The following is a 24150-nucleotide window of genomic DNA, read 5'->3' on the forward strand; positions in this document are numbered from 1 at the left end:
GCAGCATTTGTTCGCAGGCATCGGTGACGTCAACTACTGAACTTTCTACATGCACAGTAGTTCAGAGTGGGAATTCCCCGGCCGAAAGGTCAAGGGTTAAAAAAATAGTCTTGGCATACAGGCTTCACTTGATCTCTCTGCCAACAAGTAATGACATGTCACACCAGGGATATGCGAGTTAAATTTTGTTTACTTTGCGACCTGTGTGGTTATAAACAAATTCATTTAATCAAGATTTAGATCGAGTTATGCAATGTGACGGGGTGATTTGAAGAAAAAACGGTGCTAGCTGGGTTCAGGAGCTGGGTTTACAAAGGTCTAAGCTCAAGACTACAGACAATCTTCGTTTGGTAATTTGGCCATGACATTTTTATTTAATTTTTATGACAATATAAATCAAAGGATATTTGTTTTTTTCTCCACATATTCATACTTTTTATTATTTTTGTCTTCTCCTAACTGCATATAATATTATATGTACCAGTATGTACAATTGTCTATGGAATTGTCTGTCCCAGCCCCCCCCCCCTTAAACTGTCAACTGGTTCTCACCACTATCATTCATTTACAATTTTTCCTTTCTAGACTCATAACTCCCCCCCCCCCCCCCCAACTACACACACACTCAAAACAAAAAACCTCTCACTAGATCCACCAATCATCTTTATCAGCGTCATGTTTCTCGGACAGAAATCAAAACATACAACCATGTCTGTATTGAAAACAAGTATGTGAGGTGTTTATTCATCACCACATGCGAGAATAAAATGAAAGATAAGACCCCCAAACCACATCCTCCCTCCACAAAAAGAAAATGAAATAAAATGAAACCCATCACAGTTAGTGTCTATAAATTTCTCAAAATCTTTTGCACAATAATAAACCCAAATAAAGCTCTATGGGACTACACAATCAATCATACAGAATAACATGCTTATAAATTTAGAAACAATATTCCTGAACATTGAATGGACAAGCATCATGTCCCCTGTAACAAAAGGGGAGAACTTGGGTACAACACAGTCAGATCAGTATGTGAAGGCAGTATTATCTAACAACTGAACTGAATAAAACAATCCCTTACTGCCAATGCTCTTGCTTATATGACATTGCTACCCATACCTTCAATAAAACTATCAAAACATTTTTACTACCTTGGATTAGGGAGTAGAAAAGTTCAGTCTGAAATGTAGAAATGTGTACTTTTTACAAAAGACAAAGCAAAACATGAACATCTAAAATGAAAAATGAATCAAAATTCTACTCTAGCATTACTTTCCAAGGCACCTACAGTTCAAGCCAATGAAGAACCATGGTTACTTCATAATTTTCTCTTTCGAAGACTGGATTTATGTCCTTTACAATTCAAACTGTGATCTCAATAGCTGAGGATCTTTTTAAGGTGCAACAGAGTTAGTGCCAAGAACTCGCATAAATATGCAAAGAATGAAATAGTAGTAGCAGACATATATTCATCAATTTTCCTTCCTTGAATAAAGTTGAAGAACCAAATTCCAGGTTCGAATAATTATAAATGTATGACAGCAAGTAAGTTCAAATGCATATATTAATACATAATTACAGGAATGATATGAATATTCATATGCTGTGCATCATGTTTAATCATCTCTTAGAAACCCCAGACGGGGGCCTATTCTCTCCCATTTATGCCTCTACGACATTGTACAAATTTACCATCATAAACAAAACAAAACCAAATTTACATGCAGAACAACACCATCAACAGAATAGAAACATACAAATAGGAGTACTGGTAGCAGTGAGGCCCGACAACACTTCATAATCATTATGTGATTGTGTACGACGAGAAAGAAAATCATTATTGATCATGGAACGTCTTAAAAAAACTAAACAAACCTATGAGATGCTGCCAAAGCAACACCATTTTGATTAACCAGTAGGACAGTTCACATATGAAAAGAAAAACGCCTCCTTCCATGTCCTATAGGTAGAATGAAGGACGATAACAATTATGTGAACAGGTTGAAAATGAAAATCAATCCACACAAATTACATATAAAAGTGTGAGAATTCTCTACTCGGACGTGACAACTGGTGTTCCAGAATATGTAGGCATGAAGTACAGCTACGTCTCGCGTTCCTAGACCTTTTTCTTCACCCCTATATATATATATATAAACAAAGTTGACTGGATGTCATTAATGTTACATAGTGATACATTATATATAATCAACTATATCCACGATATAAAGGAGATTAGTATTTGGTGCAATACAAATTTATCAAGAAAAAGAAATACTAAATGCCTTTTTACATGAACACTATTCATCAACTGAATCAGCTTAGAATCCCAACACATGTGAATATATAAAATAGGGATTTAAAGGTGAACAGTGTGAAGACTGCAGAACAAAGACATGAGTGAATGTGGATCAAATAGTACAGGGAAGGCCCCAAACAAAGTTGTATTGGAATAACAGGCCATAGAAAAATAGGGTAGGTAGGTAGGTCGGTTATTATTGTTGTATATTTCTTTTTTTCTCCTGAGAAAAAGGATACTTGTCCCGAGTTTGCAAACGCACAAAACAAAAACACCTATGGCTTAAGTAAGTAAACTGGTGCAAGACAAGAACATCACAATATTGCACTATCGTGATCGCTACAGCAATGATATTTTATCAAAATGTTTAGGGTCAGGGAAATGTTTAGGGTAGGTCGGGTTATGCCAATACAACATTTTGGGGGGTTAGGGGCCTTTGTGAAGTTAGGATTTGTTGCGAGGGAGAATAGTGGACAAAATATCCTTGTTCACAGATGTGTATAGAAAGCAGGAAAATTATCAACAGAAATGGATTAGGGCCAAAATTGACTTTACAAAAATATGAATATCTACCTCTATGACGAGCTGTGCAGCAGAGTGCTCTGTCCGTTTCCACTTCAACCAATCAATATTTTCCTCACAGAATTTGTATTGTTTGTTCTATTTTTGTTCCTTCTTCTTTTTTTCTTTTATAAAAAGGGAAAATTAAGTTCAGAGATAGCAGCAATATATTTAAGATATCAGGTCAAAATAATGTAGCCTTCAAGCACATACTTGCGATGGATTTATCCGTCAATTAGATATAAACTGGTCATTACGTACTTTCTAACCAGCACAATACACTTTCGACAAATAAGAAGATTACATATCACCATTATATGATTTCTCTTTGGCCAATCGAAATTCTAAAATATTTGGCTTCAAATAGACTTGGATAGATCACTGTGCTATTGTTTATTGAGACCCAAAATGGCATTAACCCATAGTGCTTCACTCAAGAGTTAATACCCTTCTAGCTCACTGTAAAACGATATTCTGAAAATATTTCAGTTGATTCTTCCACACTCATTTTTGTGGTTGCATTTTGAGGCAACATTAAAACAAGCTTTACACTTCAGCATTTATAAGGAACACATAGGATACATTGTTTTAATCTCTGAATTAATTATTAAACTATGAAAGTCAAGGAATTAAAAATTATATACCTAAACCATGAACTCCATCAGTAAAAATAGTCTGGCTTCAAGGCAGAAAAAACATATATACTCTTTACATGGCATTATGTAGCATTCTATGTGAAATTTAAAGAAAATAAAATGACTACTAAGTATACTGTGTAAGTTGGGTATAAAACAGTTGATGCTGAACAGGAGCATGGATTTCATCATTGATAATTACAAATGATGCTTAAAAGGCAATCCAACCTGCGAAAATACAGTAATCTGAATAATGATCACAATTGCCATTTTTATATAAAACGTAGGTAATTCTATGAAGATAATGTCTGCTGAGAGCAAGTAGGTTAACAACTGGCTCTCGGCAGACACTTATATGTTCGGTAGACTCTAGCCATACACCAACGAAACAGAATCATCCGCCTTGAAGCCAGACTAGACACACAAGAAAAGGCTGGGAGTGTTGCAGGAGTCCACGGTTAAATAAATTAATGTATAGTCTAAGTATTGTGTTGATGTCAGGTTCAAAGTTCATCCTTCTTCTCCACCTCCACATCTTCATCTGCATCATCATCATCCATGTCAAAGTCACTAAGGTCAATGTCATCTTCCTCCGGCATCTGGTAAGAAAGAGAAATATGTACACAGGTCAGGGTGTGATATACTTTGCTAGAACTTGAAAATGGATGAACATAGAGGTAACAATCGGTGCGCAAAGTGGATATGCGCACTTCTTTTAGATTTGTAAATTTCCTAATAAATCAATACAATTTGAATCGGATATTTTGCTCAGACATTTCCAATACAGGATGCAGTAAGTAAAACAAATATTGACAGCATATTTCTTTAGGTCATGGTTTAAAAAGTATAGCCCCTAAATTTCATCTGGAGCACAGTCCAAGCAATCAATATTTCTATACTCATTAACATTATGTCAATGATGCAAAAGTACCTAGTTTCTTTTAGAATGTGATATGAAACATCCCTGAAAGCTATAAGAAAATAGGACAATGGAGAAGCATACTTCAACTGGGATTGATTTTGTTTTTTGCGGAAAGCAATGAGATTTGGAAGTAAGACAAAAAAATATGGGAAGAGGTAGAAATGGAAGAAATGGTAGAAGTGAGAGAAACTAGATGGAATTCGACTGCGCGCAGTCGAAAATGATGCCTCCGTCATAGAGCAATTTTACAAACCAAAACAGAAGAAATTTTTCAAATTCAAGTTCAATTGTAATCCATTGACAGGTTCTCAGAATATCGTGATTACAAGCAATTTCTCATATACATATATGACCCTTTGATCTTTGACCTCATGACCCTAAAATCTACTCAGTTCATTGGCTCTGCAAGATGTCCCAAGTTAAATAGTAATTCATCTGTCAGTTCTAATGAGAATGCGTTCACAAGCTAATTTTGCATACATAATGAGCCCATGACCTCGGACCTTATGAAACAAGAATCTACTCAGTTCATTGGCTCTGCAAGTAACATACATGACCTAATTTTGGCAGGAATCCATCACTCGGTTCTTAAGATAATGCGATCACGAGCTGTTTTTGCATACATAATGTGCGCTGTGGCCTTTGACCTTTGACCTCATGACCCCTAAATCTAATCAGTTCATCGGCTCTGCAAGTAACACACATGAACTAAGTTTGGCAGCAATCCATCAATCGGTTCTTAAGATAATGCGATCACAAGCTGTTTTTGCATACATAATGTGCACTGTGGCCTTTGACCTCGTGACCCCAAAATCTAATCAGTTCATTGGCTCTGCAAGTAACATACATGACCTAAGTTTGGCAGCAATCCATCAAACGGTTCTTGAGATAACGCGATCACAAGCTGTTTTTGCATACATAATGAGCCCTGTGACCTTTGACCTTTAACCTCGTGACCCCAAAATCTAATCAGTTCATTGGCTCTGCACGATACATTCATGATCAAAGTTTGGCAGGAATCCATCAATCGGTTCATCAGATAACACGATCACGAACTGTTTTTGCATACCTAATGAGCCCTGTGACCTTTGACCTTTGACCTCGTGACCCCAAAATCTAATCAGTTCATTGGCTTTGCAAGATACATACATGACCAAATTTTGGCAGGAATCCATCAATCGGTTCTTCAGATAACGCGATCACAAGAACGGGACGTACGTACGTACAGACGTACGTACAGATGTACGTACGAACGGACGGACAACCCAAAAACATAATGCCTCCGGCTACTTCGTAACGGAGGCATAAAAATAATAACAGGAGTAACTTAAGACACTTTTCTTTTAAAATAAAAGAGGGGGAAAAATCAAAAGGCTAAAATAAAGAAAATATGGAAACAGAACATTAAATGAGGAATAGAAATAATAGTACTTTTGTGAAGACAAACAAACTGTACCTCTGGAGTGGTCTGGTGGATTGGTCCAGCGTAAACCAGTCCAACGAAGTGAGTGAGAATGGGGTCTTATAATGAAATTGTGAGTATAATTGACAAGAAGAAAAGTTAGAAAGAAATAGGCAACTTACCTCTCCATCCTTTCCATCCCAGGGTTCTTTGGTTTCAATACCTGGTAAAGCGTCCCCTCTTATAGATTCTGATGAGCCTCTCCCAACAGAAACAGTGCTAAATTTATAAAAAAAACAACAACAAATAAACAGATATATTTAGTCAGATCCATTATCACAATGTAATTGATATTTCTCTTGCATAACTCGTATGCAGTCTCTACTACAATGAATTTTGAATAAATAAACTGACAGACTTAAACTCATCGTCACTGAATCACAGGACTTCAAAAAAGAATCATCATCATAATGTTCATCATTAATTTTATTGTTATCACCATAAAAATTATGATCATCATTGTTAGTTCAATTGTTATATTTATTATTCTCATCATCATAATTATAATTACCATTATTCTTATTATATACATGTATCATCATTTTTCTTTCTTTTAATATATAATTATAATTGCTGTTATTGTTGTTATTATTATTTGTTTTATCATTATTATTATTATCAACATTATAATCATTATCATAATAATCATCATGATTACTATTACAATTCTGGAATTTGAATTTCATTTCTTACCGCATAAATTCATCGATTCCTTCTTTGCTAAATGACCCTTTGAGGATAGAGAACTTTTGTTTCCTGGTGTTAACAGCTGCCATGGCAGGGTACCCAAAGCCACCAATGCCAAGGGACTCTTCCAACTTGGAGTGCTCTCCTGCAGATGTCCAAACCCATCTGATGGAACAAACATTATAGAGATGGTTTTTTTTATAATGTAATGCTTCCTGGGAGAAATTTCAATTATTTAATTTATTCCAAGATTTTTTCTGACTTGTTTTTCAATACAGATCGATCAATCGATCTTATTTACTGGGTGTAAGCCACAAATATGTTAAAATATAGAGATGATGTTATAGACCTGAGAGTTGAGAACCTGGGGCCTGTTTCATAAAACTTTTTATCTATCACAAATGCTTAATTTCTATGATAAATTTGCTCTCAGCCAATCAGATGCCTTGATTTCAGTAGCTTATAACAGTAGCTTGTAACTTGTTATTGATACCAAGTTTTATTGAAACTGGGCCCTGTGTCCTTTTCTCAAGCATCAAGGGGCAATCCAACCTTTGTTCATAAGTTCATTTGTATGAAAGCAGGAAAATAAGAGAAACACAATGGCTAAGTTTAAAATAAATTGGACAAATAATATGGGTGTTATAAATATTTGAAAAAAGGAGATCACTAAATCTATGCACATCTCAAATTGGCAATTTAGTACATGGATTTTGATGTAGTCGTTGACAACTCTTCCATTTGTTGTGTACGTAAAAAACATGAATTTCTGTTTTTCTGCTAAGTGCTTTTTCACTTGGGGCACTACTCAAATTATAATAGGGGAAAAGACACTCCTGATTAAACAATTTGGGAAAAAATGTATTTTAGTAATTCTATGTGTTGCAACAAATGATAAAGTTGTCCAGCACTGCATCACAGTGACATTACTGATTCAGCCAATTTGATGTTCCCAATTATACAGTGATTACAACTTACAAAAAATTATGATTCACTTTATTTCTTATCTACTTTAGGGATTAATATCCTTTTTGTGAGATTTTGAGAAATTTCTTTTGGTCATCTCCTCTGCATGCCTTAATATTGATATTAGTGATAACCCCATTGAATATAAAGTGACATCACTAGATTTCTGGCTTGATATTTAACAGGTTGCTGTAAAACCAGAAAATTTCACATCAAGCCATTTCTCAGTTTACAAAACATCCATTCTTCACAACAAGAAACTTTAGCAAATTTAAAAAAATTCAGCATTGGTTCAGATATGATTCAATTATTTTGCAGCATGAAACATTCACGAATCTGAACCACCTGCAAAATTGATGCCAGGTAGAAATGCCAGAGGTTGAAATGCCAGAGGTTAAAATGGCAGAGATAAATTGGCAGATAAAAAAAAATGTCAGAGGTAAAACTGCTAGAGGTAGAAATGTCAGTGGCAAAAAGGCAAGAGCTTAAAATGCCAGGGGTAAAATTTTCAGAGGTAAAAATGTCAGAGATAAAAATGTCAGAGGTAAAACTGCTAGAGGTAGAAATGTCAGTGGCAAAAAGGCAAGAGGTTAAAAATGCCAGGGGTAAAAATGTCAGATTTAAAATTGTCAGAGGTAAAAATGCAAGAGGTAAAATTGTCAGAGGTAAAAATGCAAGAGGTAAAATTGTCAGGGATTAATATGCCAATCATAAATAAAATTGCTAACCCTGACACTTTTACCTGGCATTTTCTACACCAAACCTTGAAATTTGCAAACATATCCTGCCTGGATAAAAACCTCTGGTTTACAATTAAAATGAATGTTCAATTTGGGAAAAATTGTCTATAGTACCCAACTTACCCCCAGTCCTTCTTCTTGTATTTCTCTCCCATCCCTTTGAGGATTTGTAAGTATTGCTTCCTACCCACCGCTCCAGAATCCAAAATGTGAGGGAGGACAGAGATGATGCAGAGTGGCTTTACATCGCAAGAATCGGTTAAAACCTTCTGCTCTATGAGCTATCAAATAAACAAAATATCAAAAGACGTTGTACAAATAGAATGTGGAATTTCATGCACATGTTATAACTTTTTCACATTTTGTTTTGTTTTAGTGAGGGATGATGCAGAGTGGCTTTACATCGCAAGAATCTTCTAAAACCTTCTGCTCTATGAGCTATCAAGTAAACAAAAATATATCGAAAGATGTTGTACTTTATATACAAGGAAAATAGAATGTGCAATTTTCATAAACATGTCAAAATAATTTTATGCACACAGACCATAAAAATTACAATCTTGACTAATTACTTCTTATTATCAAGCAATTTCAAGGAAAACTTCAGTGTAACATGAATACATGTTCCTCAAATTATTGCTTCACCTATAAATGAGAGCATTAGCTTCAGGTGTGGTCTAATAATAATAATAGCTAGTTCTTATATAGCGCTTTTCAGGACCGAAGGCCCTCTCAAAGCGCTTTACAGATATATATATTATTACCCCGATAATCGGATTCAGGCTTACCCGCACATAATGTATGCACATTCTCCACCCACTGGGGAGCATTCCAGCAAGGCGTCATTTTTACAAGCGCACACTTGCTAATCTAAGCACATTAGCTTTCGCATCCTACCAGGTACCCGTTTAACACCTGGGTGGAGAGTGGCAAATGTAGATCAATGTCTTGCCAAGTGCAGCGGTGGGACTTGAACCGCGGACCTTGTGATCCACAGTCCGGTGACATATTCACTCGTCCACAACACCTCTACATAATTTTTTTTTGTACACAACAAATATTCCCAAGAAACTGGACTCACCTCCATGACTTCTGGTGGTGGTATATTGGCACTGAATTTGTCCAGAGCCCATGCGACAATGGCTGTTGCTGTTCGGCCACCATCGTACTCCTCAGCACTGTTAGCATCTTTGACACCGGCGGGGAAATACCTTAAGGTGGGGTAGCCTCGAACCTGGGGGTGGGGGGGGGGGGGTAGGGGGAGGGGAAAAAATATATGATGTATGAATGATGATGAGAAATCAAACATTATTTGGGTTGTTTCTGGGTCTGTGTGCAGGCAGGTCAGAATCCGTTGACCGGGGTAATAATGTAAAGTGCTTAGAAACTTGGACGTTCCCGACGTATTAAGCACTATATAAGCGAAAATAGTAGTATTATTTTTTTATATTATGTTAAGATTGTGATCACGATTGCCAACACGACCAAGCAAGACCATGTTTGAGAGGAAAACAATCAGAGAAATTCACAATTTTTAAAGCAAAGTGGAATATGAAGAAAAAAAAGGAATCCACCAATAGATGGTTATGAAAGAACTGTTTAAGAACCAGAACAATCAGGCCTAATAATTTCAAAGATGTATCAAGTATGAAGATTGCCCTTTTGACTTGAATTTAAAGGGATAGTTGAGCTTTGTTGGAGAGGGCGCTACACAAAATAATTTGTTTGTGAGATAATGAAAAAAAAGTGTCTGAGTGTCAAATTTGAAACAACATACAATTAAAATGACAAAATCATCTTTGTTTGGTCAAAATAGGTTCAGATACGGCTGAAATATCCATATATATAACTAGGCTTGTGCTTGTAAAAATAAACTACCATTCATGAGAAGATTGCAAGAACTGAAAGGAGATTTACAACAGAAGAATAGAGATTTGTTTAAAAATCATTTATGTTTAATATACTAACACAGACATAAGCACTGTATGGAAGAGGAGTCAAAATAACTATATGCTTTTAATTAGAATGATAACAAATAATCTCAGTATCAACTTCAACTGATATAATCATACAAAATATTCAGAAATGTCTGGTATCAAGTCTTACATTGTATCGGCTGGCCGTCACAGTATGGACTGTAGCATCTAAGGCTCCAAGTTTCATCTTGCCTTTGAGCTCGGTGGCCGCTTTAGCCCACTCTGGGGCTAGCGACTTGCAGTGACCGCACCATGGAGCAAAGAACTCAACCAAAACACCGTCTTTGCTGTTCAGAACCTCTTTCTCAAAGTTACCATCTGTCAACTCGACGACATCATCTGCCTGTTGATACAAGGAAGAATTATGTCCAGATAAGGCGACTTGAAAAGGCAATAGTTTGAAACTAAATTGATGTCTGATAACAAAGTTACATGGATATCTCAAGTGAAACTGGCTTTAGTAATCCTAACCTACATGTAACGAAGAGCACAAGACCTTTTAAGAGGAGCAAATATAAATTGTTCTAAATGAATTGTGAGAAATCAAATTCACTGAAACATAAAACTCATATCTAGACATCGTTAGATCGTTATTGACCATGTGTCATGCAAACTGTAAATACTGTGATCTCATATTCTTACTTTTCTTGGATCTTTCGTCAACCATAAAGCATTTTCTACAAAACTTGACAAACAGATATCATCTTTATGTAGTCAGTATAAGATTTTTTAGTTAAAAAATAATAGCAATATCCTTGTTGCGTGCAGTTTCATGGTTTAATCCCCTCTGGCCATTCGTTTACAAGTAAAAAAAACAAAAAAAAACACTAACTGCTGCAGCTGCAGTTTAGAGCAGCAACATCCGAGGGTTCAGTGACACAAAGACGTAACTCCATATTTTGCCAAAATGAGTATTTGATAACAAAATGTTCAGAAAACTGTGGGCTTTCCAGGAAACACAAAGACTTAACTCTTCCCAACACCCCATTGAAGTCAATGGCTAGTGAAACATAAACTGAACTCCTTAAGGCACAAGTAGACCTCTATCATTTAAACCACTTTTTCTCAAAATAGCCAAAATGGAGTTACGTCTTCGTGTCACTGACCCCTCGGTAAGTGAACAAAACTGGGGGTAAAACTTGCTTGAAAATCACTTACCTTTCCCCCGCTGCCCCCACTACCGCTGCCCCCGCTACCGCTGCCCCCGCTACCTCTTCCACCACCTCCTCTACCACTGGACCTTGCGTTGACCATGTCCTTGACAGTCTTCAGCCCTGATTCTATGATTCCGGTGGCTGTTCGGGCACCTATGCAGGTCAAAGGTCATGGTCAAGGTCAAAGGTGAAATGGGAATAGGTAAAATAGGAATGACAAGGACAGAATCTTTACATGTGATGGTGTATCTTGGGAAGGGTACTAAAAATAAGGGGGGATTTTATTTGTGGAAGTGTTTCGCACAATTCTGGATATTACCTTTTTTTCTACCTTAAAATTACTCGAGTTGGACAAATTTGACCTTTAATAATTTGGATCACTTTAAAGGTAAAGACCAGTTATGGTCATGCGATTGCATTGTGAAAGAAACGTTGTGGAATCGATCAGAAAAGGTTGATCATCTAGCATATAAGTATTGGTGTGTACTGCAAGGTTCTGGAAGCATCAAAATGATAAGAAATTTGGCCCAGTCTTCGTAAAGTTACAAGCACTGTACACAAAAAGATGTATATGGGACTATACGCACAAGTGCGTTTATCTCTCACAGACCATGTAGATAAACTAATTTACCAAATATATCAATTAGTAGGCGGTTTCCCGGCAAAATTGTTATCATCGTGTAAAGTTGATGTAATTAGTCAAAACATATTCTTTCACATGATTGGTAATAAGAGCTTCCATTTCATTTTTTGAAATTGGGGCGTTTCCAATACTGGTCTTTACCTTTAATTTATTCAGGATCTAATCGCTTGTGTCCTGTATATAGAATGGCTGATAACCCAACACAGATGGCAGCATGATATTCTCACTTTGAATGCTGAATGCAATGGGATTACTCAATCTGAGGGCTTTTTAATGTTCTTTCAGTCTATTCCTCAGTGTTATCCCCATTTTTCCAACATCACAATCAGTGCATTCTATCATGAAGATGATACCCGTTTTCTCTTTTAAAGGCAATCTGTCCTTGTGTGAAAAATCTTCCTAGTGTAATCGATTTGGGCTTCTAAAATCAACACTGCTTTTGAGTTGAAAAAGGAAGAACTGCTCTCTAATCACATTCCTCCTATCCTTTTTTTTTTTTTTTTTTTTTTTTGGGGGGGGGGGGGGGAGGCTTGAGATTCTCTTTAAAGGTCACAAAGAGACCTCAGATTGAGCTGCAGTTGCAGCACACACCCTTCATACTGGACTAACACTGGATGGGATGATGCTCATGTCATTGACTCTGAAACACACTTCTGCATATGAGAGATGAAAGAATCCATCTTGCTCAAAGGAGAAATCCCTCAATGAAGAGAGAATCTGGCTAACCTAATGTAACCAGGGGGGTGTTTCACAAAGACTAAGATCGACATTAAGTTGAACTTAATTATGGCAGGCCGTTCATGCTACTGTTTGCTCTCACCATTATGATCTTTAGATTTTTTCCTTCAATAATGAATTATCAAAAAATGTAAATTCTGTAAATTTGTGACTGTGATTTTTACATTCCTTGAGAGAACAATGCCAGTAAATGGTGAGAGCAAATAGTGGCATGAAAGGCCTGCCATAGTTAAGTCCAGCTTAAAGTCGATCTTAGTCTTTGTGAAAACTCCCCTGGCCTCACTTCAGTGATCTCAATGCAGCTGACAACAAGAAACCATGTAAAATAATAATTGGGCTTGAGAAAGTCAACAAGAGGGGATAAAATCTTACCTATTAATGACCTTAACTTAAAGTCATTCTTGCTCCTTACCATTATAATCTGTAGGGCTGGCCTTGTTGGCACCAAAGACCTTGATGGTGGGGAATCCCCTGACATTGTACGGTGCACCTACTGAACTGTGCACATCCATGTCAACAGCTCCAACTTTCACTACACCCTGCATGGACAAGAATAAGGATAACATGATTAGAAATTCATAAGAGCGGTATATTGATATAGAAGGGGAGGGGTCGTAGGTCTAAAAATGCACAATACAAATTGAAATAGAAATTCAAATAAAACACATGATAGGACTATCATTAAAATAACAACAAAACAAAGCAAAACAAAGTAGAGGTATGCTAGGTAGAAACGAAAACCTTAACAAAACAAAGGGAAATTGTATTTAACAAATACTGTACATATGACCACATTACACTCTACAATAATCAGTGATATCGGTATTACTTATCACGCATGAACAGTCACACACATTGAAGAAAAAAGACAGTTCACTAACTTGGCTGGGGATGGGAGGGCATTTAATACAATACAATTGTACTTTTTCATCGTTAAAGTGTTAGTTTGGTGGGTGCATCCCCCCATCACCCCCCCCCCACGACCTTCACTTACAGTACCTCTACATTTCCTTTGCACACCAGCGAACACTTACTGTAACTATTTCTCGACTCTTGACAAATATGATGACATATATTTGGATGACATCAATCTGAAGAGCCTATTTCCTTTTTTCTACATTAAAGCCCTTCTACATTTCCTACTAGAATTGTAATCTATATCTATGGTACACTGCAATTTATTTGTTCTTACCTTCAAAGCAGTGGCGGCCTTCTTCCATTCTGGAGCTAGATTTTTACAGTGGCCACACCTGTTTGATGAAAGGAAGATCAAATATAGTTTAAAAGTCTTCTCATACTTTAGTATCCCACTACTAGTAAAGTGCTATTAACCCCCAATGTGCCCATTAAGACAGTCATAAGCTGGGTTAATTGGTGGTATCTTGAGTAGTGCATTATTTTATGCAAGCATATTTTAAAGGTACTATGTCCCTTTTGCAGCCAACCTCAAATGCTGTAGAACTTTGCAGGAATTATGAATATGTCATGTATGTCCTATCTGTGAAATTTAAACGTTAGCAGTGTCCTCATATTCAAATTACGCAAGGAAACCCGTTTACTTGCTAGACTTCACTGTCAGACACTATTGAGTGACTGACTGGCTTTTTTTCTTCTTTGGTAATAACATACATGAAAAGAGTTGTAAAGGGTACATGAGCATTTGTCTACATCAATAACCCACTTCTTGTGATGGCCAAGATTAAACTGATTGAATCTTTGCGCAGCATAAAACGTATGACCATTCGGTACAATTGTCTGAAAATCAAGACTATTACTTTTGGGCTCTATAGCCCTAAAGTCGATTTGACAACTAATAGTCGTTATTTTCCCACTTGGAGACATTTTCAAGCCCCACCCTTTTTAGGGAAGTTCTAAATTAGTATTATCTTTCAAATGCAGTTGGAATTTAACTTTTTCATTTTTTGGGCCTGCAAATGGGACATAGTACCTTTAAACACACTCTAACTTCTTTCATTTACCTCCTACAATAAAATATTGCGCAGAACATCTTTAGAATATTCTACAAGCTTTCTAATGATGGTACTTTTTTAGGTAAAGATTGCATTTTTGCTGTGTTTATTAGTTCACTTTACATTAAATAGGTAGGTTATTAGATTTGGCATGTACTAAAAGAATGGGAGAAAAATGACAATTATTGTTGAGACTCCAAAATCATACTGTTACTGTAAATGACGGTAATAAACCAGTTCTGTCATTTCCAGCCAATTCACAACTCAGAATCATGTGCAAGAAACCGCTGCTGATTACCCAACGTTGCGTCCAGTTTCGCTAGTGTTTGGGAATCATCTAGTTTCAGCTAATGATCAACCAAAACAAAATCTACCTGGCCCCTATGGTCAGTTTCACGTCCCCAAATTGTTATGGTTTTATACGGATGTAGAATACGGTAAGGTATGGATCAATTTATTTTAAAACTTGACATGAAATGCCAATGGTCTGAAGAGACTTTGCCCAAGACCATTCTGAAAGTTAATCTGTTTCTTTATACTAAATACGAAGACTATCCTTGAATCAATCCACCTACCATGGAGCATAGAACTCTACGAGCCAAACTTCATCACCGTTGATGACTTTCTGGTTAAAATTGGCAGCTGTGAGTTCCACCACATCGTCACTGGTATCAAAGAGGGCAGATGCAGCCCCAACCGCGATCAAAACTGCATTTCAGAGAAAGAAAACAGGGAATAGGTTATGAATGGTATGGAAACAATTAAACGGACTAATGTGCATTCTTGTTGCATAATAGCATAACAGGTGAATCTCAATTCCATTACATTTACAAGTTTATTAAAAATAGGTAATGGGTCTGTTTCAAAAAGTTGGGTCACAAAACTGTAACATCTTTATCAATCTGTCATTCACCCTGCATATAGTATTTTTTGTAACATGGGTCATGGTGAAGAGAAAGGGGTTGAAATGTTCTGAAGAGTATGAGAAAGTGAAATAAGCTGATTAACTATCTCCCTGAGACGCCAAGGCTTTCTGTCTACTATTGAAAAGAGGAGGAAAGAATGCCAAGCTCCTTGGAGAGTATCATCTACCGTTTAATACTTTAGCTCTTTACTCATAAATGGAGCAGTCTAGGCTAGATACATGTACATCTACGTGCATGGCAGTGCAGACTCAAGATCGAGATTTAGAGTTTGTATCATGAATTTGTTAGCTTTTACGGCATTGTCATTCAGTTTTCCACATGGCAGTCCAGGGGCTGAATTAATGTAACATAAAGGTAAAATGACAAAGGACAAAGGATTTAACAAATTTATAAATATATCATAGTAGTTTTAAAAGTACATCTAATACAATAATATGTAGGAGAGAGAGAGAGAGAGAGAGAGAGAGAGAGAGGGGGGGGGGGGGGGAGAAAGAATAATTGAGAGATGAGAAAAAAAGTCAGAATGCAGAAAAAAGGGCAAAATTAGTCTTGCAATTTCCAGAGTAAATGTAGCAAGCGGCTGCTACTGAAACCGCACCCTCTCGACTTGACACTAAAGTCAAAGAACCTGTAGATTTCCAGATCTAACAACTTAGTTGTAATTTTATCTGTTTATACTAAGTTATACAAATAATCGCTATTATCTCGTATAAGTACAATGTATCTTACGCGCATTGATACTCTTGATACTGCACGTCTTATGAAAGAAAGGCCAATGAATTCACTCTCAGACGCTTTGCAGTTGATGGAAGGTTATTTTATTTTGAAGGCAACAAAACAGCCCCGCCCACACTATATAAAAAAGGCTTGTCTTCAACGTACGCCCTTGTACAATACAGTCTTTGTGGTCATGTAACTCAATTGCCCACTATGCACGTGCACCACTTCTGACTTCTCTGCAGTAATGTCTTCTCCAGTCATGTGAAAGCTGTCACCTCCTGCAACCGAACCCAAGCCCGTATATATTCAATATGAATGAACGCCATAAAACATTTACCAACAACAACAACAACAACCAGGCCTTGTCTAGCGTGCACTCAAGATACTGATGTAAAATGACTATGGTGCTGTGATATGATATCATTTTATATCTACATGTATGTTCAACAAATGACCTATATCATATGCCCATGATTATTGCTACCGCAGATTGTAATGCGGCTTCACATACATCTAATAAATACAACAAGTTGTTCATATTTGAGTTCTACAAAATCCAGCCTCAAGAAGACTCTTATTATAAATCATAATTAGTGTACAACACTTTACATGGTGGCAGCAGTGCCAGGACTTTGCTAGACCATTTTGAGTGCAGGTGGAGCCCGGATTTGGATTTTATGGACAATTTAAGCACCGTTTACCGGCCAGGCCTAGGTTGGGATTTCGTTTACGCGCATCGACCCCCTGTGCAAAATTTGGCTCGTGTGTATATGCGGTATGGAACTGACTAGCACGTACGAAAAATTACGCGCGCTAACCGCGGAGGAATTTTGAACGGAACAGTGTGAGTCGATTGTTTACATTGTGAATGACGGAAACTTCGCAAGTTAGTTTTCCTCTACAACGATTTTGGACTGATATTCCGCTGAGATGAATTTTGAACTGAGAAAGGTGAAGCTCTGAACAGGTCAGCGATATATTTGAGGGACGTTTGAGTACTGCAGAAAACGACACTGATGATTTGGTGAGTCGCAAATATGAGATTTTAAACCCCATACGAACTGAGACCGAGTGAGCCTACCGTCCGATAGCACAGCACTGATCGAGAAGTGATTATTTGCCCTACATTCAGGACCAGCTTGATGCGGAGGCAGAACCAGAGCCTAGAGGCTCGCCAGGAGCAGAGCCTAGAGGCTCGCCAGGAGCAGAGCCTAGAGGCTCGTCAGGAGCAGAGCCTAGAGGCTCGACCGGGACCGGGAACAGTACAGTACAGCTAGGGCTATACTCCCAGCCCTGCATTTTGGTTTGGAACTGAGCCACACGGACTCGGAGCTCATCGGGAGGATCGACGACGTCGCTGGAGCTGGACACCTCGATCGACACCTACATACTATAGACCTATGAGAGTGAAACCTGGGAATACAGATCTCCGTGGAATAAGATATGAACTTGAACTGAGAGACACTAGATTTTAATCAAGATTCAACATTTTGAAATAATGGACGCTTTGCTGAATTCATTATTTGCACATGTTTGAATAGAATGGTAGAATCACCAACCTGACCATGATCATTTAATGTGAGTAAATCCATGGATAGGTATTGAAGGGCCGGCTTATATTTAATAGAGACATGGAAGAGTTGGACTGGCAAAGGAATAAATTGCTTTGGAATTGTATTATTGATGATGTTTGTTGCGATGCATTATAACGAATGCCATAGATATTTTGTCTCATTGCAGTATTGATAACACAGGATAGGGTGTGAATTTTAATGTAACCCTACTCCTATTTGTATATTAGGATAAGGCACACTATATGACCTTACTCCTTTATGTATAAGGCTGAATATGACTAGTAGTAGTTTTTTTTTATGTGACTTAGACTTCTAGGCTATATTAGATTTTATTGGCTGTTACAAAGTCACACACACAAACAAACAACATGGGAGAGATGACAGGAATCAACCCTCCCTGCATGGATTGGGCATCCAAAGATTTGCCGACTGAATTTAGAAATTTTCAATACTATTGTGAGTTGATATTTTCAGGGCCGCTTAACAAGAAGTCTGACCAAGAGAAATGTACATACATCCTGTTGTGGCTGGGTCAAGAGGGTATCAGGATTCACAAATCCTGGGGAAAGGACTTCAAGACCCCAGCTGAGGTCTTCGAAGCTTTCATAAAACATTTCGAACCAAAGACCAATTTCCGTCTGGCAAGATTTCAGCTGCAGAAATTGGCACAGGAACCAGCCGAAGCCATAGACGACTTCATGGCCAGATGCAAAATACAAGCACAAAAATGCAAGTTTGCGGACATTGAACTGGAAGGTCGCCTCATAGAACAGATCGTCATTGGCACCTCAAGCAAGAAGGTACAGCAAACATTGTTGGCCAAGGATGAGAAACTGACGTTAAATACAGCTTTGGACATCGCCAGAACCCAGGAGGCAACTGAGGCGGATATGAGACTCCTTCATGGTCAAGCCGTCAACGTTGATATGACGAAGCAACATATCCAAAGGAAGAAACAGTGCTCATTCTGTGGACTGAACCATCCACCGAGGAAGTGCCCTGCTTATGGCACCAAATGCAGAAACTGTGATAAAATGAATCACTGGGAGAAATGCTGCCGACTGAAGAAACAGGAACAAGAATCTAAACAGCAGTGGCAAAGGAAACAAGAAGCTACAAAGACATATCCGAAAAGGTCGCAAGCACAGAGATCAAAGAGACTCCATGAGATGAAAGAAGAGGAAGAAACAGAAGAAACTGACGACATGCGGTTTGAGACCATCTGTGTAGACCAGATCAGAAAGAACGAAGCCTTCGCTGTGATCGGAGTTGAGATCGGAAGAGGACCAGCGACTCTAAAAGCCAAAGTTGACACAGGATCTGAAGGGAACATTCTTCCATTACGCATTTATCAGAAGATGTACCCTGATCGCGTGGACTCTAATGGGGAACCTATCACAGGAAAGCTAAGAAAGTCACCGATAACGATAACAGGCTATGGTGAAAAGAGTGTTATTCCACAAGTAGGCCTACATACGCTCAGCTGTAACCACCAGGACAGACAAGCAAATGGAGAATTCTTTGTGGTGAAGACTCAAAGACCGGCCATCCTTGGACTTGAGTTGTGCCTGGATCTAGGATTAGTAGTCTTGAATTGCAGTCTGATGGAGAGCCATGATAGTCCCATCAAAGATAGAGAGCATTTGAAGACTTTGTATCCCGATAGATTTGATGGAATCGGAAAATTTGATGGGAAATACCACATCGTGATCGACAAAGATGCGGCTCCTGTGATACATGCAGTTCGACGATGCCCGATAGGCATAAAGGATGACATCAAGAAAGAACTTGATGAGATGGAGAGTCTTGAAGTGATAGAAAGTGTCACTAAGCCAACAGACTGGGTATCAAGCTTGGCATACACCCAGAAGCCCAATGGAAGATGGAGAATTTGCCTTGACCCAAAAGACTTAAATAAGGCAATCAAGAGAAGCCATATGCCGATGCCAACCATTGAAGAAGTCCGACACCAGTTTGAAGGAGCAACAGTGTTCAGTACCCTGGATGCCAGACATGGATATTGGGCTATACAGCTAGATGAAGAATCAAGCCATTTGACGACCTTCAATAGTCCCTTTGGTCGTTACCGTTTCAAAAGACTACTTTTTGGCTTGTGTGTTTCTCAGGACGTGTTCCAGCAACGAATGAATCAAATACTAGAGAAATGTCCTGGAGTCATAGGAATGGCCGATGACATAGCAGTCGTAGGAAAGACGGCAGTGGAACATGACGCCAACTTACACAATCTGATGCGCGTCGCAAAGGAGCATGGACTCGTCCTGAACTGGAACAAATGCCACATCAAGCAAGACCGAGTGAGATTCTATGGCCTTGTCTTCAGCAAAGATGGAGTGCAACCAGACCCACAGAAGACAGCAGCCATATCAGCCCTGAACGCACCACAGAACGTGACAGAACTCCGAGAGTTCCTAGGCATTGTGACCTACATGTCACCATTCATTCCAAGACTTGCCTCACTGACTGCACCACTTCGGGAACTTGTGAAGAAAGATGTGATATATAGCTGGACTGAATCACATCAGAAGGTGTTTGAGACCATCAAAGATATGATCTGCAAGGAGACCACACTTGCTTACTTTGATCCAAAGAAACCTGTTGTCCTAGAAGTAGATGCATCGATGAAAGGCGTTGGAGCAGCCCTCACACAGGAAGGGAGACCAATAGCGTTTGCCTCAAAGTCCCTCACAGACACCGAGCAGCGATACGCTAACATTGAGAGAGAGATGCTAGCAGTTGTCTACGCATGTGAAAAGTTTCACACGTTCGTCTTCGGCAGAAGTTTCACTATCCTCTCAGATCACAAACCACTAGAGATGATCACTCTCAAGAACCTTGGAGCTGCACCCCCAAGACTACAAAGACTACTGCTCAGACTCCAAGGGTATGACATGACAGTGAAATATAAACCTGGAAAGGAGATGCTTCTGTCTGATGCCATGTCAAGACTCAATCCTCTGCCTCCTGAGTCTCCTGAAATGCACATGAAAGTTGACTTTGTAATGTTCTCAGACAAGAAGCTACTGGAGATCCGCACCGCAACATCAGAGGACTGTGAACTTTGCATCCTGAGAGATGTAATCCTAGATGGATGGCCAGAAGAAAGGCGTAAACTTGACAAAAGCCTGATCAAATACTGGCCATACAGGGACGAGATGTCCATTGAAGACGGGATTATCCTGAAAGGTTCAAGAATTGTCATCCCCAAATGCCTGACAAAGGAATACCTGAACAAGCTACATGAGGGACATCAAGGCATCATCAAATGCCAACTGAGAGCAAAGAGCTGTATCTTCTGGAATGGCATAAATCAGGAGATCGAGATGATGGTACGGAAATGTTCTGTATGTCAAGAATATGGGAACTCCCTGCCATCAGAGACTCTGCAGCCACATGAAATTCCTGTCAGACCATGGCAATTTGTCACAACTGACCTCTTCACACTTGATGGAAGAGAGTACCTTCTTGTTGCTGACGTATACTCAAAGTATCCAATTGTAAAGCAGTTACCACAGCAAGCAACAAGTAGTGCTGTCATCAGACTGCTTAAGGAAATCTTCTCTGAACAAGGAACCCCCGAGAGACTAATGAGCGACAATGGACCTCAATACAATAGTGCCATATTCGTAGAGTTTGCCAGAGACTGGAATTTCCAACATGTAACCTCAAGCCCGAGATATCCACAATCCAATGGATTTATAGAGAGGCAAGTACAAACTGTCAAGAACACCATGAAGAAAGCTAAGAGAGATAACATAGGCGTCAACAAGGCATTGCAATGCCTGAGAGCCACTCCATTGGACAGCCATCTACCATCTCCAGCAGAGCTGTTACTGGGGAGGAAGATCCAAACCAACATACCGACCAGAATTCGGAACCAGTCACCCCAAAAGGATGACATCTACCAGAGACTGCAGACCAGGCAGGATGACCAAAAGAAATACTTTGACGACAAGCACGCTACCAACCTTCCCCAACTACACAAAGGACAAGAAGTCAGAATCCAAAATCAAGAGACTGGTAGATGGGACAGAGGAAAGATCACAAACAGGAGACCAGAACCAAGGTCATATGAAGTAGAGACATCATCAGGTTACACTCTGCGACGAAATCGTAGGCACATCAAACCAACCCAAGAGAGGGACAGCATGGAACAAAACCGTCAACATGCTAGTGATAGACATAATGATGTACACGACCAGCAGAATGCACAAACAGAACAAACACAAAGCAAACCAGACACACCATCGAATCACCACCAACCATACACCACCAGATCAGGTCGTACTATTAAGAAACCAGAGAGATACGATATGTAAAATATTGATATGGTTGGAGATAATTCAAATAATTGTTGTCTTTTGCTTTCTTTAACAATGTTTACAAGGTTTTGAGTAGTTAGATTTAAAGAGACATATTGAATATGTCATGTTTTGTTTATTAATTAAGTTTATTGCATTATAAAGCAAGATGATAACTGAAGTCTGATCAAAACATTTTAGATAAATAAGCAAACAATTCGCATTCAAATGGAAAACAAATGTGATAGAATTTTCAAATTGTTTTTGGTGAAAAAAACAACAACAAACAAACAAAGAAAGGGACGAAATTGTAAGTTCATATTAGCACAAGTTTTAATTTCTTAAGCAAAGAATTTTAAAAAGATATTTTAAACAGTATGGATCTAAATATGAAATTAAGTTTTCATTGAGAAGAGGGATTGTGATATGATATCATTTTATATCTACATGTATGTTCAACAAATGACCTATATCATATGCCCATGATTATTGCTACCGCAGATTGTAATGCGGCTTCACATACATCTAATAAATACAACAAGTTGTTCATATTTGAGTTCTACAAAATCCAGCCTCAAGAAGACTCTTATTATAAATCATAATTAGTGTACAACACTTTACAGGTGCAAGACCCGGAAGCTGGGACATCCCCCCCCCCCTTGAAGTTAGACCTGGAAGCTTGGCAGCTGGAGACGGCTTTCTTCCAGAAGCTTTGGTATTCAAGGTATTCAAGCCATTGCTAGAGAGGCCTGAGTGCACACTGAACAATAGCCTGCACCAAACCCAGGTCCAGCCACGGGAGGCAACAATCTCACATTACTACACTTAGTTTTATATACTTCTACACTTCGCTCAGAGTCAGAGACAACTTTCTCGCTCACTGGCCAAGGAGGGGGATTATTTTAATACGAAAACAAAGGGGGTGAATGTTTCACATAAGTTATAGTATACTAACGTAGTAACTTATTCATGTTATTGTTAATCGGCTCTCAGTCTCACACTCACTCACGTACATACAGTCACATCGAAACCGGGCTGACCAGATTAAACTTTAAAAAAAGCAGAAACACAAAGTTGCAAACCATCCAGAGACTCCTAAAAAATTGTGTTACTTTTTAATTAATTATATCATTACAAATCTTTTATCCTCAGTTTTCTTATTTATAACTGATTTTCCTTATAAAATTAAAGATAATTATGGCGTATATATTCAATATTGAATGAACGCCAATAAACAATTACCCAACAACAACAACAACATAGATCTACAGTCACAATCACAACTCTCTTTCCAACTGGATCTTACTTTTCACAATATCTCTCTAACTCTCAGTTTCTCACTTGACCTCCATGTTATAAACATTCCACTATGTGATGCTGCATGCATGATGTCACTGTAAACTAACCAATTCTTTGCATACAAATTTGTATGTCTACCAGTACAGTATTAGTATTACCACTGACCAGTATAGTAGTAGTACCAGGCCAAGCCAGGGCCAGTGGCGCGGCGTGGCAGTGCAGTGGTAAGTTGCAGTTGGCAAGTACCAACACCTGCACCATGTCAACTGCAGTTCTACAATTCCAAACTGGAGGAAGCCAAGCAAAGAAGAAAAAGAAGATACTTACCTATGAACAAACGCATCGTTGCAGTGGTTGTGTTCGATCTGCTTTACAATTTTGTCACAAAACTTGTAAACGCCGAATTTATGAACCTAAAACTCCAGGCGAAGGTAAGAGCTAGTTGCACGTCGAGAGCTAGCAGCTTATGGCATATTAGAACGCATTTAATGTACACGCAAACCCCGTGGCCGGTTTTTATTGGCCGAGTGTTACACGTGTTACTCATTCGCCCCGC

General features: G+C 38.5%; 1 protein-coding gene across 1 annotated transcript; it reads right to left on the reverse strand.

Annotated features, from left to right (window-relative positions):
* Positions 1 to 713: 713 nt before the first annotated feature.
* On the reverse strand, positions 714 to 24053 carry LOC585584 (protein disulfide-isomerase A6 homolog). The gene is made up of 11 exons (XM_030974426.1): positions 23922 to 24053; positions 15332 to 15464; positions 13979 to 14036; positions 13199 to 13325; positions 11410 to 11558; positions 10382 to 10594; positions 9357 to 9509; positions 8399 to 8556; positions 6576 to 6734; positions 6005 to 6101; positions 714 to 4097 (listed from the first exon to the last, which is right to left on the reverse strand). Exons 1-11 carry the CDS (start codon positions 23935 to 23937, stop codon positions 4002 to 4004), a joined length of 1359 nt encoding a protein of 452 aa, XP_030830286.1. The 5' UTR covers positions 23938 to 24053; the 3' UTR covers positions 714 to 4001.
* Between the last annotated feature and the right edge of the window lie 97 nt (positions 24054 to 24150).

Source organism: Strongylocentrotus purpuratus, unplaced genomic scaffold (assembly GCF_000002235.5).
Source record: "Strongylocentrotus purpuratus isolate Spur 01 unplaced genomic scaffold, Spur_5.0 spur5_scaffold_7, whole genome shotgun sequence".
Taxonomy (NCBI): Eukaryota; Metazoa; Echinodermata; class Echinoidea; order Camarodonta; family Strongylocentrotidae; genus Strongylocentrotus; species Strongylocentrotus purpuratus.

What these genes read in the sequence shown, in the direction of transcription:
- LOC585584 (XM_030974426.1), bottom strand. An exon ending in GGAATCGATGAATTTATGCG is followed by an intron (nt 6,102 to 6,575) that starts GTAAGAAATGAA and finishes TTATAAATTTAG; the next exon opens with CACTGTTTCTGTTGGGAGAG. An exon ending in GGGATGGAAAGGATGGAGAG is followed by an intron (nt 4,098 to 6,004) that starts GTAAGTTGCCTA and finishes CTTTCTTACCAG; the next exon opens with ATGCCGGAGGAAGATGACAT.